This window comes from Apteryx rowi, unplaced genomic scaffold (genome assembly GCF_003343035.1).
Source record: "Apteryx rowi isolate R43461 unplaced genomic scaffold, aptRow1 scaffold_146, whole genome shotgun sequence".
Taxonomy (NCBI): Eukaryota; Metazoa; Chordata; class Aves; order Apterygiformes; family Apterygidae; genus Apteryx; species Apteryx rowi.
Window position 1 is genome coordinate 583,684 of NW_020447708.1, and position 13,477 is coordinate 597,160.

At 41.4% G+C, this 13,477-nt stretch overlaps 1 protein-coding gene across 3 annotated transcripts in view; it reads right to left on the bottom strand.

Annotated features, from left to right (window-relative positions):
- Window positions 1-813: 813 nt before the first annotated feature.
- CD96 (CD96 molecule) overlaps window positions 814-13,477 on the bottom strand; it is a 28,437-nt gene continuing 15,773 nt past the window's right edge. The window contains exons 7-15 of one of the 3 annotated variants that reach the window (XM_026058387.1): window positions 13,030-13,206; window positions 11,713-11,766; window positions 10,696-10,740; window positions 9,677-9,751; window positions 6,795-6,869; window positions 4,933-5,013; window positions 4,257-4,346; window positions 3,321-3,444; window positions 814-2,189 (exon numbers count right to left, since the gene is read on the bottom strand). In XM_026058387.1, coding sequence (XP_025914172.1) covers window positions 2,081-2,189; window positions 3,321-3,444; window positions 4,257-4,346; window positions 4,933-5,013; window positions 6,795-6,869; window positions 9,677-9,751; window positions 10,696-10,740; window positions 11,713-11,766; window positions 13,030-13,206 — 830 coding nt within the window. In that variant the 3' untranslated portion in view covers window positions 814-2,080. The remainder of the gene's footprint in view (window positions 2,190-3,320; window positions 3,445-4,256; window positions 4,347-4,932; window positions 5,014-6,794; window positions 6,870-9,676; window positions 9,752-10,695; window positions 10,741-11,712; window positions 11,767-13,029; window positions 13,207-13,477) is intronic. The other 2 variants (XM_026058388.1, XM_026058389.1) reach the window with 2 other exon arrangements.

Consider the following 13,477-nt stretch of genomic DNA (forward strand, 5'->3'; position numbering starts at 1 on the left):
GCGGCGGCGCTGCGGCGCCACCTGCTGGTCGCGGGGGGCGCAGCAGCGCCGCCGCCGCCCGGGCAGCTCGGGGAGGCCACGTCCACCCGCCCCTGCAGCGCCTCCCGCTTTGGCCACGACCAGTTTTTTTTCCCCTTTGCGAGTGCGACTGGGTCTTGAAAACAACGTGGATAATGAGAAGGATTAAAAGGAGCATGATGAAGGGTTAAAGGCACAATGCAAAACCTTCCTGTCAGAGGGGAACATCTTGGCCACGAAGGGATTGAGATGATTAAAACAAAATATCTGAGAGGATGAAATAACCCCTCCTTGACAGGTACACTACAGACAGCTATCCCTGTCTAACAGCAAGGAAGAAAGCCCAGGCTCTCCTCATCCCTTGGAGTGTGGCTATCCAGAGCTTTTGTTTGCTTGCTTGCTTGCTTTTTTAATCAAGGAAAAGCTGCCCTCTGTTGCAGTGACTGACAGTATGAAAAAAAAAAAGTTAAAATATTTTGCTTTTAAAACCACTTATGGACAAGAAATGATCAAATTAATGTCAGCTCTTCTGTGCCTGCAAAGTCTGTATAGTTTTGTAGGAAGCAGAGTGTTTTCTATGAAGCACAGATATTACCTCAGTGATGCATTTAAAACTCCTTGTGCTGTAAGGTAACTAACATCACGAAATACTAAAAGCTTGGTGATATTTTGAAAGATCTATCAAATCATTCTCTCCAGCAGGTCATACATTCATCTGAAGTCACAAGAAATACAATGCTCTGAGCTTTGTTCTGCATCAACCAGCTTTAAGCAGAAAATAATGCACCATTTTTAAGTTGGATGTGATTGAATTTTACTTGATTTGGCTTAATTACAGAAATAGCACTGTGATAACAATACATTTCCAAACAAGCTTGGAGGGACAGTTTATTGGCTTATGTTAATCTAAGACCATGCTGCTGCCAAAAGGGGTGCTCCTGTTGCCTCTCTTTTGCCTTGCATCAGTAATCCTGCAGCTGCTGACCCAGCTGAGAGCTATTCGGCAGGCTGGTCTGACCCAGTCCACAGTACGGTCATTTGATCGTTAGTGCCAACACAGGGAAATACCAGGGCAGGGTAGGGGTAAGACTGGACTGTCCCTTCTGCAGGCTTAAGCCACCTGGGAAACTACCCCATGGATCTTGGAATATCTGAAGATAGTAAATGACAGAAGCTGATCAACAACAAGGGAGAATAAAAGAATTATACTCCTTTCTTCTTGCATACCATAAATACAATATTCAGAAAAAGACTCAAGAGTGATTATTGTTTCAAAAACACAGTACTTCCAAAAGGACTGGCCCTTTCTGTTGGGTTCGTTTTTCACTTGAGCCCTTAGGTCTGTGGTCCACAAATGGTCTGTAAATGAGCCCCAAGTTTACTCTTGCTTGGGGTTTCACAAAAGGCAACCACCTCTTCTTTGCAAACAATCACACCAGGCCTGCACAGCAGCCTTTTATCTTATCAGCTGCTGCCAGTGACTCTGTGCCATGATGGCAGGTGCAGGCTATTTCCTTTCAGTGCAAGCTATTGATTTTTTGGGTTTCACACTGATAGAAAATTACACACTGGGTCAGTTAGTTAATATTTGTGCAGTAAAAAAAATACTAATTATAAGAACTGCTCATGTATGTATCAAAAAGCTTGTAATAAGCCAAGGGCTCCTACGTAATCATGGCTTCCATATGGCAGAGCTGTCATCTCTATACACTCACTAAAACAAAAAGCTTCAACACTTTCTTTAGGCAGGCTTATGGAGTGATATGTTAATCTACTCCCATTAACAAGACAGCAAATTCCCAGTTGATCACCCAATTCAAATTAAGCACATATAATCTCACTGTGACACTCACAATGGTGTTAACATAATGCATATATAGAGATAGATGGGATTAAGTAAGTGTGCTCAGGAGTGCTCCGCTTCCAACATTAATGTCATTTAGGCACTCTGAATTTTAATATGGGTCATTAACACCAAACTCCTGTAATCACTGCTTTAAAGACAGAGCCTTTTAAATGTGTCAGTTGTCTTCTGTGCACTACACAGACAGTGTAGACAATGTTACAGGCTTTCCAGTTCGTGGCAGGATGGGGGAGTCCCATCAGACTCTATCATGGAGGTGTACTTTATTGGAGGTGGTGGTGGCTTGAAAGATGGAGGTCTGTTCATACTGGAATAAAAGAGACAAAATGTGGTATAACACACAAGCCATATAAAATACTGATGTAAAAAAGGAGGAAGTAGATGGACAGTAGATGGAAAGAAGCACAGTATAATGGAATCCTATAATCCAAATTCCTGTAAGAATTTGTTCTTACATATTTCAACTTTCTGGTTTCTGTTCCACAGCCGCAGCACACTTTCTGGTGTTCATTCGGCTTTCTCAGCTTCCAGCTCACAATCTTATTTTATTTGTGCTTTGTTTGCTTTATTCATGCTTTTTGTTTATTCATTTCATTCATAAATTCACTTTATTCATGCTTTAAAAATGATTTTAGAATTGCTCATGCTGCTGTATGAAGCTATATTTAAAGGCTCGTAACTTTTTTTTGTCAATTTATAGGCCAAGATAAAGGTCCCTGCCCTAAAACTGTGAAAAAAATCAAGTATAACTATAACTCTTTTGCTTACCTTTGATGCATAGGATTTCCTGTTATGTTTCAAAAGGATTCTGTAGGACCACAAATGGTTCATGATCTCCATGAATTTTCAAACACTTCTAGCAATATTAGTTTATTAATGGAGATTAAAAATAACTAACTCTTAGATACTGCTCTCATTAGTAGATCTCTGAGTGCTTTTCAAGGGAATTAAATGTTGATAATCATTACAAACTCAACACTTCTTTGGCTGGGATTAAGTTTCAGGAAACCTACTTTCACATACATTACCTACCACTCAGATAGTCTGTATTACCCTGAAAGTACAGTTTCATTAAAATATGTCCTCAAGTAACCATGCAAAATGAGAGAGTGAGAGCAGTAGGCAGGGAAGCTATTAAAAGTTGGGGTTCTGGGGAAAAGATTTTACTTGCACTGTTCCCTTATACCATACACACTAAAGCAGCACTGCTGCTGTTTTTTGAAGTTTATTTTATAGATATCTCACAGAATAGGTGAAAAGACTGAAAACACTCTACATTTCCTACCTCTGTATGAAACAATGGCATTAACTATCCATGTACTTAAAGGCTGTGTGCACTATGAATAGTCTCAAGTGAAAAGGCTTAAATCCAAACATCTGTAACAGCCTCTGTGCTGCCCTCTGTACCATGCCTCTCACCCCTTTTTCCAATACTTACATCTCTTTTTGATATTGACACCATTTCCTGATCCCTAAAACTATTAGGAAACTGCAGAACAGAAGCATGACTGCTACCGCTGTCGGCCAGGGGAAGAGATGGGCTTTCGCGTTCCTCCCAGAGCCTGGAAGGGACACGAGAAACAGAGCTCAGCTGAACGCTGCCAGCGAAGAGAGAAGTTCATACTTGTTGTCTGAGGCACGCTGCTCCCCACCAGACGCATTACTGTTCACAAAGCAGCCCCAAATCAATACGGGGTTGCCAGATTCGGAAGCGGAGGATCGTGCACTTTAAGCACTACCGTTCTAATTTATGGACTTTTAAACTATTTTGTTCTAATTGGGTTTGTGGGCTGCTTTCAACCACCCATCAGTTCACACAATGAGATTATTTAGGCACATCCTGACAAGCATTTCATCAGAAAACCACTGGTTTAGTCTATTCCCCAGTGGCTTTCCCCAAGAGGAAGCATGCACCCACACGGTCCGCAGCCAGCTGCCTGCTCTGGCGTTTGGGTACGGCTGTCCGTCTCACCGGGTTATCCGTCATGCTGCTGACACCAAACGCCATCCAAATTTCTGGCCTATGGTGCAGCCATTTCTGGCAAAGTGTTGCAAAGCCCAGGAGACCCTCTGAGGATTGCCAAGCCCCACCAAGCACTTATCTGGGGGCTGTCAGGGGTCCCAGCTATGGGGAGGAAGGAGAGGAGGAGCGTGGTCGTTCTCCAGCTGATGAGGAGTGCGGGACTGCAGTACCAAAAAGCATCTGGGACAACCCGCGGGGCAGGGATGCRAGCTGCCGTGGTGCCAGCCCTTGTCCCTTTTTTGAATTACCCAGGCCAAATTGACACAACGCTCCACATTTCATGCTTCTCTGCATTTCCTCTTTACTGCAATGATATATTTAAAGGAGATGTTTCCTAGGATAATGTCTCACCTGTACTATTGACCAGCTTGCTGGTTGTATAGAAATCTTTCCATCTGGTAACTGAAACTGCATGGTCTGTAACACTGAAGGACAGATTACCTAAAAAGATATGGGCACAGAATGTTTTTAATAACTTGTTTGTTTCTGACAGTGTTTAGCAGCCACTGTTATTCACACAACTGAGCACTGAAAATCAAATTCCAGCATCGGGATGTCAAAATTCACTTTGCAGGTCACTTACTTTTTTTGGCCTACAACCTACTATTAGACAAAAAATATGCTTTTACCAAATTAAAGAACATTAGAAGGCATGTTAAGAAGTTCCAGCAAAACAGCATCAAGTTGCACAGCACTCTGGGAGAAAGACAAGCTTTTTGCCTCTTTGGTAGGGTAATGAAAACACTAAAGATATCAAGTGGCTTAGCAGCATCACAAGGAGTCTGCTCTCAATGTGGCTGAGTGAAACCCCGGCCTCCTATATCAAGTACTGAAGTGTCTGAACCACAAAAATCATCTTTCATCTGTTTGTAGACAGCTATTTTCCCTCTTCGAATACAGCTAAGCTACCTATGTTTAAGATCAATATTGCCTAAGGATACGCTCCTATTTTTTTTAGCTGTCTCAATGTTCATGTCTTCCAAAATAATAGCTAAAATATGTGACTAGACAACAGCACAGCACTTACGGTGTACTAGGCTTGTATTCTCCGAGGAGTGTGTTGCCTTCTGGAGGCTTTGCAGGGATACAGTGGTGGAATCGTTCCAATCTATATAAAGAGAAATAATTTCCTTAACTGACTTTACAAGCCTGCACATGGCTGCTTCCTTAGGTTTAACTTTGGCTATTTTATATCCTTTACTTTTCTCTGTTGCAAACAACAAATGAAATAGCAATGATACTTGAAAGTCTCTAGTATAATGGCTGATTTATAAATCCAAGAAAAATTCTGCTGTTTAAATGGTGTAAATGAGTAAACAGACAAAGTTAGGAAAATCTCTAGCTTTCTCATGAGATGCAGGTTCTGATCGAAATTGAATGGTCAAGCGTATAAATACATGTGTGCTTGTGTGCATGTGTGCGTGTGTGTGTGTGTGTGTATATACACACACACAACAAAAATCAATGCAATATTATGGCACTCTAAAAATTCACTGAGAATTTGGGATGTTAATTCAATTTGGTTCTTCTTTTCTCCTTGTTTATTAGGTATTTAATTCTATGGGGATAAGCATGTTGGCTCTGGTATTTAAAAAAAGAGAAAAGAACCCACATGCAGTTAGAAATCTTGTAACACTGCTCTGTACAGCATGTCAGTGAATGCTACTTATTACTATTTATATAATGGCTCATGTTACAGCCTCAGAGGATTTAACCGATAACGGTAATCCCTGTGGCATTAGCCCCGTGCTTCTGGGAAGACACGCTGGACTGCATTGGTATGCCTCGGAAGGCGCGCCAACGCCTGTGCACTCTGAAATTGTACTTCGATTACAGCTGCCTCATCGAGGACCCTTCAAGGCCATGCCTCAGCTGGTTGTCAAGCGGACACGGCTGCAGGGAAGATGACGAGCAGTGCAAGGCACAGCACCGCCTGCAAATAACAGCGTGATTCAGTGCACTTCTAACAAAGTAGCAACAAGGAAGCTATGCAAGAGCAGAACTGTGAAGCATTAGAAATTGTTGCAACAGCTGTAGGAATGGCTGTAACATTTGCACTTTGGCCAGAAGATGCTGCCACACAAATGCACTAGCATACTGACTGGCCCTGCCTGTTCTGAAAGCAGACAAACCCAGCTGTTTTAAAAAAGAAAGTCATTTCTGGCATACTGCTAGTGAACAGAGATTTTAAAGGGGAAAAATTGTGGAACACTGTATCTCCCACCCTTTTTCTTAACATTCACTGCTCTTTACTGTGTCYTGTTAGCCAGCCTTTATTGCCCCCCATTATCTCACAATTTCATTGCTACTCTGTGATTTTAGTTGGCTTCTCCAGTAACTTATTTCATCCACAAACTACCCTCAATACCCACTACATTCTCCTAGAAACTCTCTTAATTTTAACATTATTAAATTAAATATGTCTAATAAAAACATGATACTCAGATGTTTGTGGTTCCTCTTTTGCTGCTGCAAATCCTTGATGGCTTAGAAGACTCAAGTCTTTCACCTAACTCAGCGCAATCCCACAGGGGAGTTGCTTCTACAAAAATTAAAAAGCCAGTACAGATTACACCACCCAGCATCTGCCCTCTGCTTGGGCACAACTTTTTCATGTTTAGTAATACCTTTTGCATGGCGATGTAATGACTGTCAAGCAGCAGCTGAAAATAAGCACCAGAAAACTAATGTACTTTGCAAAGGCATCACAAGTTGAGGATCATGTAGAGTCTAGTACCTACTACCGTACTTTTTCAAGAGACTCCAGATCACTCTATATTTGCAACTTAATGATAAGATCGTACTACACTTGCATTTTGCAGCGTCTTTAGTTTCCTAACTCCCATGTTACAGTCCTACAAAGCAAAGGAGAAAGCATCATCTACTTACGTGCTGTTGTCAAACTCTTATTGAAGGCTGTGGTGCTGGTATAGTTTTCTGTCTCTGGAGTAAAAATCATCTCTCCTATTGAAAAACACACAAGTTTGCAAAAGTTACTCTCGAAGACACCATCGCTTGTTCTTCAGTTTTTCCTCTGTCTTCCCTGTTTCCTGACCAAAAATATCAAATAGTTATAACCTAGTACCTGAAATTTTAGTTTCCCTCAGACAAGCAGACAGAGCTCTGTATCAAGTTTTAAAAGTCTGTCACGAGCTAGAAACTCAAGATGAATTTAGTGAAAGGATGGATAAACTTTGAGAAAACATATGGGGTATTTAAGCCTGTATTTTGAAAGAAGCCTAGACAGATTGCTTTAGTTGAAATTCAGTAGTTCTGAGTTCTCTGGCCTGTTTTGACATGAAACCAATAGAAAATGATGAATGAATGTACGTAAACCAGAATTTAGACAGGATTTCACCAGCTCCAATGAGATGAAACTGTGTTCTCCTCTAGCAAAGAGAAGTTTTGAGAAAGCTAGTGTACAGGAGTCATGCTTGTGATGTTCAGTACCAATTACCAACTCATTTAATATTTTACCTTTGATCTTTTTTGAAGTGCTAAGTATTCTACAGCTCAACTAGCTATTCATCTGATATTCAAACACAGACAGATGGTGGTTAGCAAAGAGACCTCTATTTGCCAAAGAGGACTATTTCACATTTACTAAGAAGAGTCCATCTTTCCTAACACTTGTCTCATTTTTGGAAAAGTACCATTAAGCCATCTGAACAAACCTGAGAAGGTGAAATGCAGCTATTACACAGTGCAGAAAGGATTTGTGTGGAAACTAAAMGTGGACCAGGCTGCAGTTTTATAAACCTTTGTTTTGTCTTCCCTCCTCATCCCTTCTACTTCTGGGCGCTCTTCCCTTGTACCAATTCCCAACTATCTCTTGGATTTTCATTAGAAACTTGCAAAATAACAGACTCTGAACCGAACCCTGTTCACACTATGGCAGACTTAGGCTCGGCTTCTGGATGTGGCTGCTTCCCAAGGGCTCTGATCAAGAAGACTTTGGTATGGAAACCAGAAGCAAGGCAGAGGGATGAGTAACGCCGGTGCAGGTCTCTTGGACACTCCCCACCTGCCTAAGGGCCCCTGACCTATACCACACAACTGCCGCACAGTCAAGGGAGTTAGTTACGGTGCAGTTGTTTCCCAAAGCTGCTCACCGGAGACAGAAATGGCTCATCTCCGGCAAACACCATGACTTTGACCTCCTCTCTCCTCAGTCAGTGATAATATATAATCCAGTCAGGAGAATCCTCGCTGTTGACATTGTATATCTACAGCTTCAGTTGTGAAATTAGTTGCTTGCAGGAGTGAAGCAAGACAGAAGGCTTTTCCTCCACTTGGACAGGCTCTTTGCTCGCCCCCGTTTGAGCCAGCTGGTAGAAGTATCTCTGCTTTGGGGTATGGGGAGGGCTGCATGAGAAGCAGCAAGCTGTAATTTCAGTGCCATTGCAGCCCACATTCATGCCCTAGCATATCTTGCTCTTAACTCTTCCTTCCTCAGGGCTTTACATTAAGCCGTCCAGTTCCCATACAGTGCTCTGCCCGGTCACGACTGAGCCTTTTGTTCAGCTTCTTCCCCTGTATTACTGCACACACTGACAATTGCAGTACTCTTTCATGTCTGGGTAGATATTGCTATAGTGCTTATGTAGGTTACTTTAAATGAAGTTTGCGTGATTGAATTACATAGTTTAAGGGAGTACTCAACATCCTGCAGACTCATGAAAGTTTGTCTGTTGCAATAGATTTTATGTTTAGGAGAATAAGGCTGCCACAGGCACCAAGGGCCGAATCCACCCTTGCCAGATGCAGCCTGAGCTGTGGACCATTTCTGAGCCATAGCTTTGATGTTGCTCTGAAGAGGAAGGTGGCACTGAAGAATGACTTGCTCCATTGCCTCTTCTTATGCTGGCAAGGCTGCCTTTTTACACGAGGTGTTTTCTCTCTGAAACAGGAGCATTTGTCATGCCTGTGCGTGCTGGGGCCACGTGACAGTGAGCACAGCCCTTGTTGCCAGTCAGGACAGCAGGAACGCTTGTCTAACTAATGCACAAAAACAATCAGTCCTACAGGGATGAACAACTGGGCTTCAAAATGAAAAGAGCCTTAAAATAAAAATRTCTGCTGACAGTCTTTGCTGCAGAAAAATCTTCTCCACTGGGACAGTGGCTGGTACCAACCCTGTATCTTGAGATTGGGACCCAACCACCTAGAAGGTGATGGGTTCAGTGCTTCATTTGCTCCTGGTTCACATGTGCGCTGCTGCATTGTCAGGCGCGCGAGAGCCTTTCCGTGCACATACCTCTCCCCAGGGAAGGAAAACTGAAACACTTGCAAGCGAGTCACCCTGCGCTGTATGGACTTCAGTGTGCCCAGGCCCCTGCTGGGCCTGCCAAGGCAGTGAAGAGGAGAAATCACTAAGCTGAGTCACACGCTGTAAAGATTTTGTTTTTCAGTGCTTTGTGTTTGTACTCACGTGTTCCGATATTTGGGTTGAGCCCTTTCGAGCTATAATCTCATTCTTTAGTTGATTAGAGATACTGGAGAAAATAGCTATTTTAAAAATATATACTTGATGTCTATTTATTTGCTGAAATTAATGAAATTCATAGTGAATCAAATTATTAAATCAATATAGCATTTTCTTATATATTTATTTTTAAACAGTGGCCTTCTAGGTATATAACGCATTAGAAAAAGGGCTTCAGTGAATATTAAATTATGTGCTAAAAAAAAAAGCAAGATGTTTATTGTGTTTATGTACCTTTCTACGTTCTTGAAAAAACAGAGAAAAGATTTTGGGCTGAATTCATTACCTTGTGTTGTGGTAGCAGGAGCCAAACTTGCTTGACTTGTGAAATCCAGTGAGGCCAAAGATACAGACTGATGCTCTAAAGAAAAACAGATTACATGGTATTACACGGAATCACATTTAGTTGATAGGGTGTTTTTTAAATAATATTAATAAATCATAAAACAACCCAAATGACTGGAGATCAAAATTATTGCACTAGGTGTTGGGTAAACACAAACTCTGCAGCAGAAATCCCACTACCAAAGTTCAAGGTTAAAAGTTCAAAACATATACCACAAATTCAACGGGCAATCAGAGGGTGTTATTAATGTAGACACTTTCACATGGGTTAGCTGTGTGCTTTATTTATTTACTTTTTTAATACATAGAGTTTAACTGCCATGGTGTGCGTTATGCACTTAATAGTGGTGCTGTCCTACCAAACCAGGGCCTTTCCAGAAATGGTCCTGATGACACGCGATAACTGTATAAGCCTGGGGAATCTCATACTCCTGTGGGTTTTCCCCACAGCCATTCCCAAAGCAGACATAGAGGACAGTAATTGATGAAGATAGTTTTATACAGATATCTGTAAGCTGCTCGGGTAAAGCAGTGGCATTTATCTTATATCATTAATGAWTGGGAATGATATGCCACTATCAGATTAAGGAAAAGTGGTGATTTCAACTTCTCTTCAATCACAAGCACCGCTCTATCATGATAGAAGAAATTTATTTGTAGTTGTATAGAGTTTTYACTCCATTTTGTAAAAAGGTATAGAATAATATTCAACGTTCAGCATGCCGTATTATATGCTGTCCTCCTGTGACAGAACTTTATCAAGATTTGTGTTAAATCTCTTCCTGGGTAACTTCATAGCTCATAAATTTCCATCAAATGACATTACAGGTACCATCAGTATCAGAGCACACTAACCTTTCACTGGCACTCCTCTGCCTCCATGTATATGACATTTAAGCACAGGTCAAAAAGAGATCATACATCTATTAACTGAGTAATAAAGAGGGATTTTTTTTTCACCTGAGGTAGTCATGATGGTTGATGGAGGTGCTGAATTTCCAAGGTCTGTAACAAATCAAAGCAAGAACACCTTTACTCAGGATGGAAGAATTACTCATTCTGGTTTAGAAAAGTGGGTCCCTGAAGGATTCAAGAATGAGAGGGAGCGCATTGCACTTATTTTCTAAATCGTGTTTCAGTGTGCAAAACAACCCGGTGGTACAGCAAGGAACAAGAAGCACCTGAAGTAACTGTGCTGTGAAATCTCTAGGGAAAGCAATGGTTTGGGGGAYGAAGGGGTTTGGAATCCCAGGCTCCTCCAAATTACTGATGTGCCTCTCACTCAAAACACAGGAATGAGTTCCATGTGTTTATCCCATACAGGCAGGTGCACCTTATTAGCATGCATTTTGAAATAACATATATGACCTTGTGATGGCATCCGTATAGCTCCATCCACTAGATATTTCAGAGTCTGCAACTCCAACAGAAGATTGCAGGGACACTTTKCACTGCAAAATGTGGCTCCAAAGTGCTTCAGCTGAGGTGCTGAAGACAAGTTTGTCTATTTGCAATAAGATAAAAACAAGATAAGCTTGCAGGAGCAGAGCAAGAATTTAGCAAATTTACACAAATTAAGAAACATTCCATCAGTCCTTTAATTAGGCAAGAGTGTTCGGGATCTTGGCTGTGTACTTAAGCAGAATGTAGAACCATTAGTAGAGATGTTATTTTTAATTATCAGTTCAGTGTTGAAAGAGCTATATTCAAATGCCATCTCAAGCATCAGGAATAACATTAAGTGCCCCTCAAAGCTGAAGTTTAATTATACTTGGACTTAACTATGATAGATTACCTTACAAAAATATCTGTTCATTGTATTTTCCCTGAATTTGTAGCTGCAGAAAAGGATCCATAACCATCAGTCCAGAAACAAGCTTGCAAAATCATTTCTCCAACAGCTTTAAGAGTATTTTAGGAATTTATAGTTGCACTCCTAACATGACCCAAGTTATTTTGCTTTCTAATTTGTCCTACCTTCTGAAGCCATGGTGGAAAAAGCTTGAGTTGAGATTTCATTAGACTTATTATCTGTGAAGAAAGAAAAAAAGGTGAAAGCAATTCTTAAAAGTAGTTAGACTTTTGTTATAAAGGCTGAAAATTTACCTTGGGTTTTGTGTCACACTGTGCATTAGTGTGGCACCTTCACAGAACATAGCTGAAAAGTAATTTAATTTTTTTTCCCTTTTTCTCACCTCTAAATACATTAACATTTTTGTACAGAGTGGATTTATCTTTGTGCTAGTATAGCCTGCAGGCAAGAATGTAGACTTCTTTAATGGACAGCTCTCTGATTTGAATACATTTCTACAAAACTGCAAATTGGGTGAAATGAGTCATTTTGGAGAAAAATGATCATTCATCTCCCCACCCTCTAAGGCTACATTTCAAGGGGACAAAGTTTTGATTCCTGATGCRGTCTCTCTTTGTAGAAAAAGCATATCCACTAAGTACATCCCCGGCAAAAAGAGAATACAGCTGAACTGAGGTAAGTAGCTACTCAGGTGGCTGATATACCCACGGAGGCTGCGAAGGGGCCAGCATTTCAGGAACGGATATATTATCTGTGCTCCAAGGAGCATGCCTAGCAGAAAAAAGGTGCAAGTATGCATTTGAGCCTGAAGCCCAGGCACGCACAAGAGGGTGCTAAGGGAAATCGGACCTCCCTTCTTGCCAGCCACCCTCCCACCCTCAAGCATGACATTAACCTCTCRACCACTGCTTCTCCGGCTTTCACCAGCTACCTGAGACAGTATTTCTCCACATTGCCCTAATCAAGCAGCTAACTCAGAGTACAGGGAATAGGGAAGGTTCTCCATTGCCTAAAGCATTTCTACCATCTTACAGACTTTTCACAGCTCTCCCTGAGGATGTGCAACACAGCCCTAACTCTGTGGGTTTGAGTTTCCAGAGAGCTGCATTGCATGCATGCAGGTTTTCTCCCAGGAGGGCTCAGTGAGAAATGCATGGTTATAATAGCTTACTGGTGCCTTGTAGCTAAGCTAGTATATTTTTGGATACAGGAATTGCAGCAGGATAYGGTTTAACAAACAGCAAGCATTTTCTTAGGTATGTGTAGGAACTTTCTTTTCTTTTCAACTGGTTAAGATTATTCAGGTTTTTTTTGACAGGTTTTTTAGCTCATTCAGAGCCTTTGTTCAAGCTGTGCGATGAATTTTTACAACAAAACTTCCACATGCTTGGCATTTCCTCGGTATTTTGAATAACAGAATGCATGTGTTGAGTGTTCTTAATGTTTTACGTTTCAGATGTGTCCTATCTATGAAAACCTACCAAAAGAAAAAAATATTTCTTCTGATGAAATATGCCATGTTTCATTCCTGAGGAAGGAAAACAGACATGCACACGAGAATATCTTATGTGTCTGGTGGGTCCCATGTAACATCAGCGTTGATCGTAGCTGATAGAAACCTTCACTATCTTCTGAATCTTCTTGTTCAACAGACGTTTCTGGAAATAAAAAAGAAAAGCTGTGAGGCCCTTTCGTTACACTCCAAACTATAAATCAGAGCTGTGGAAAATGCTGGCACTAAAAAGCAAGCTCATATGGCTGAAGGTTTCTTTGCTGAGACCTTATTCAAAGATTTGGCAAGAGCAGCACGCTTATGCCAAGCTGTCGTTCCCACGAATGGCAACAGCACGTGGTGATCCTGACTGTTCACCAGCTGTTCTCTCTTAGGACACCTGATATTCGCCTTCATCCAGGTGGGGGCACCTCTAG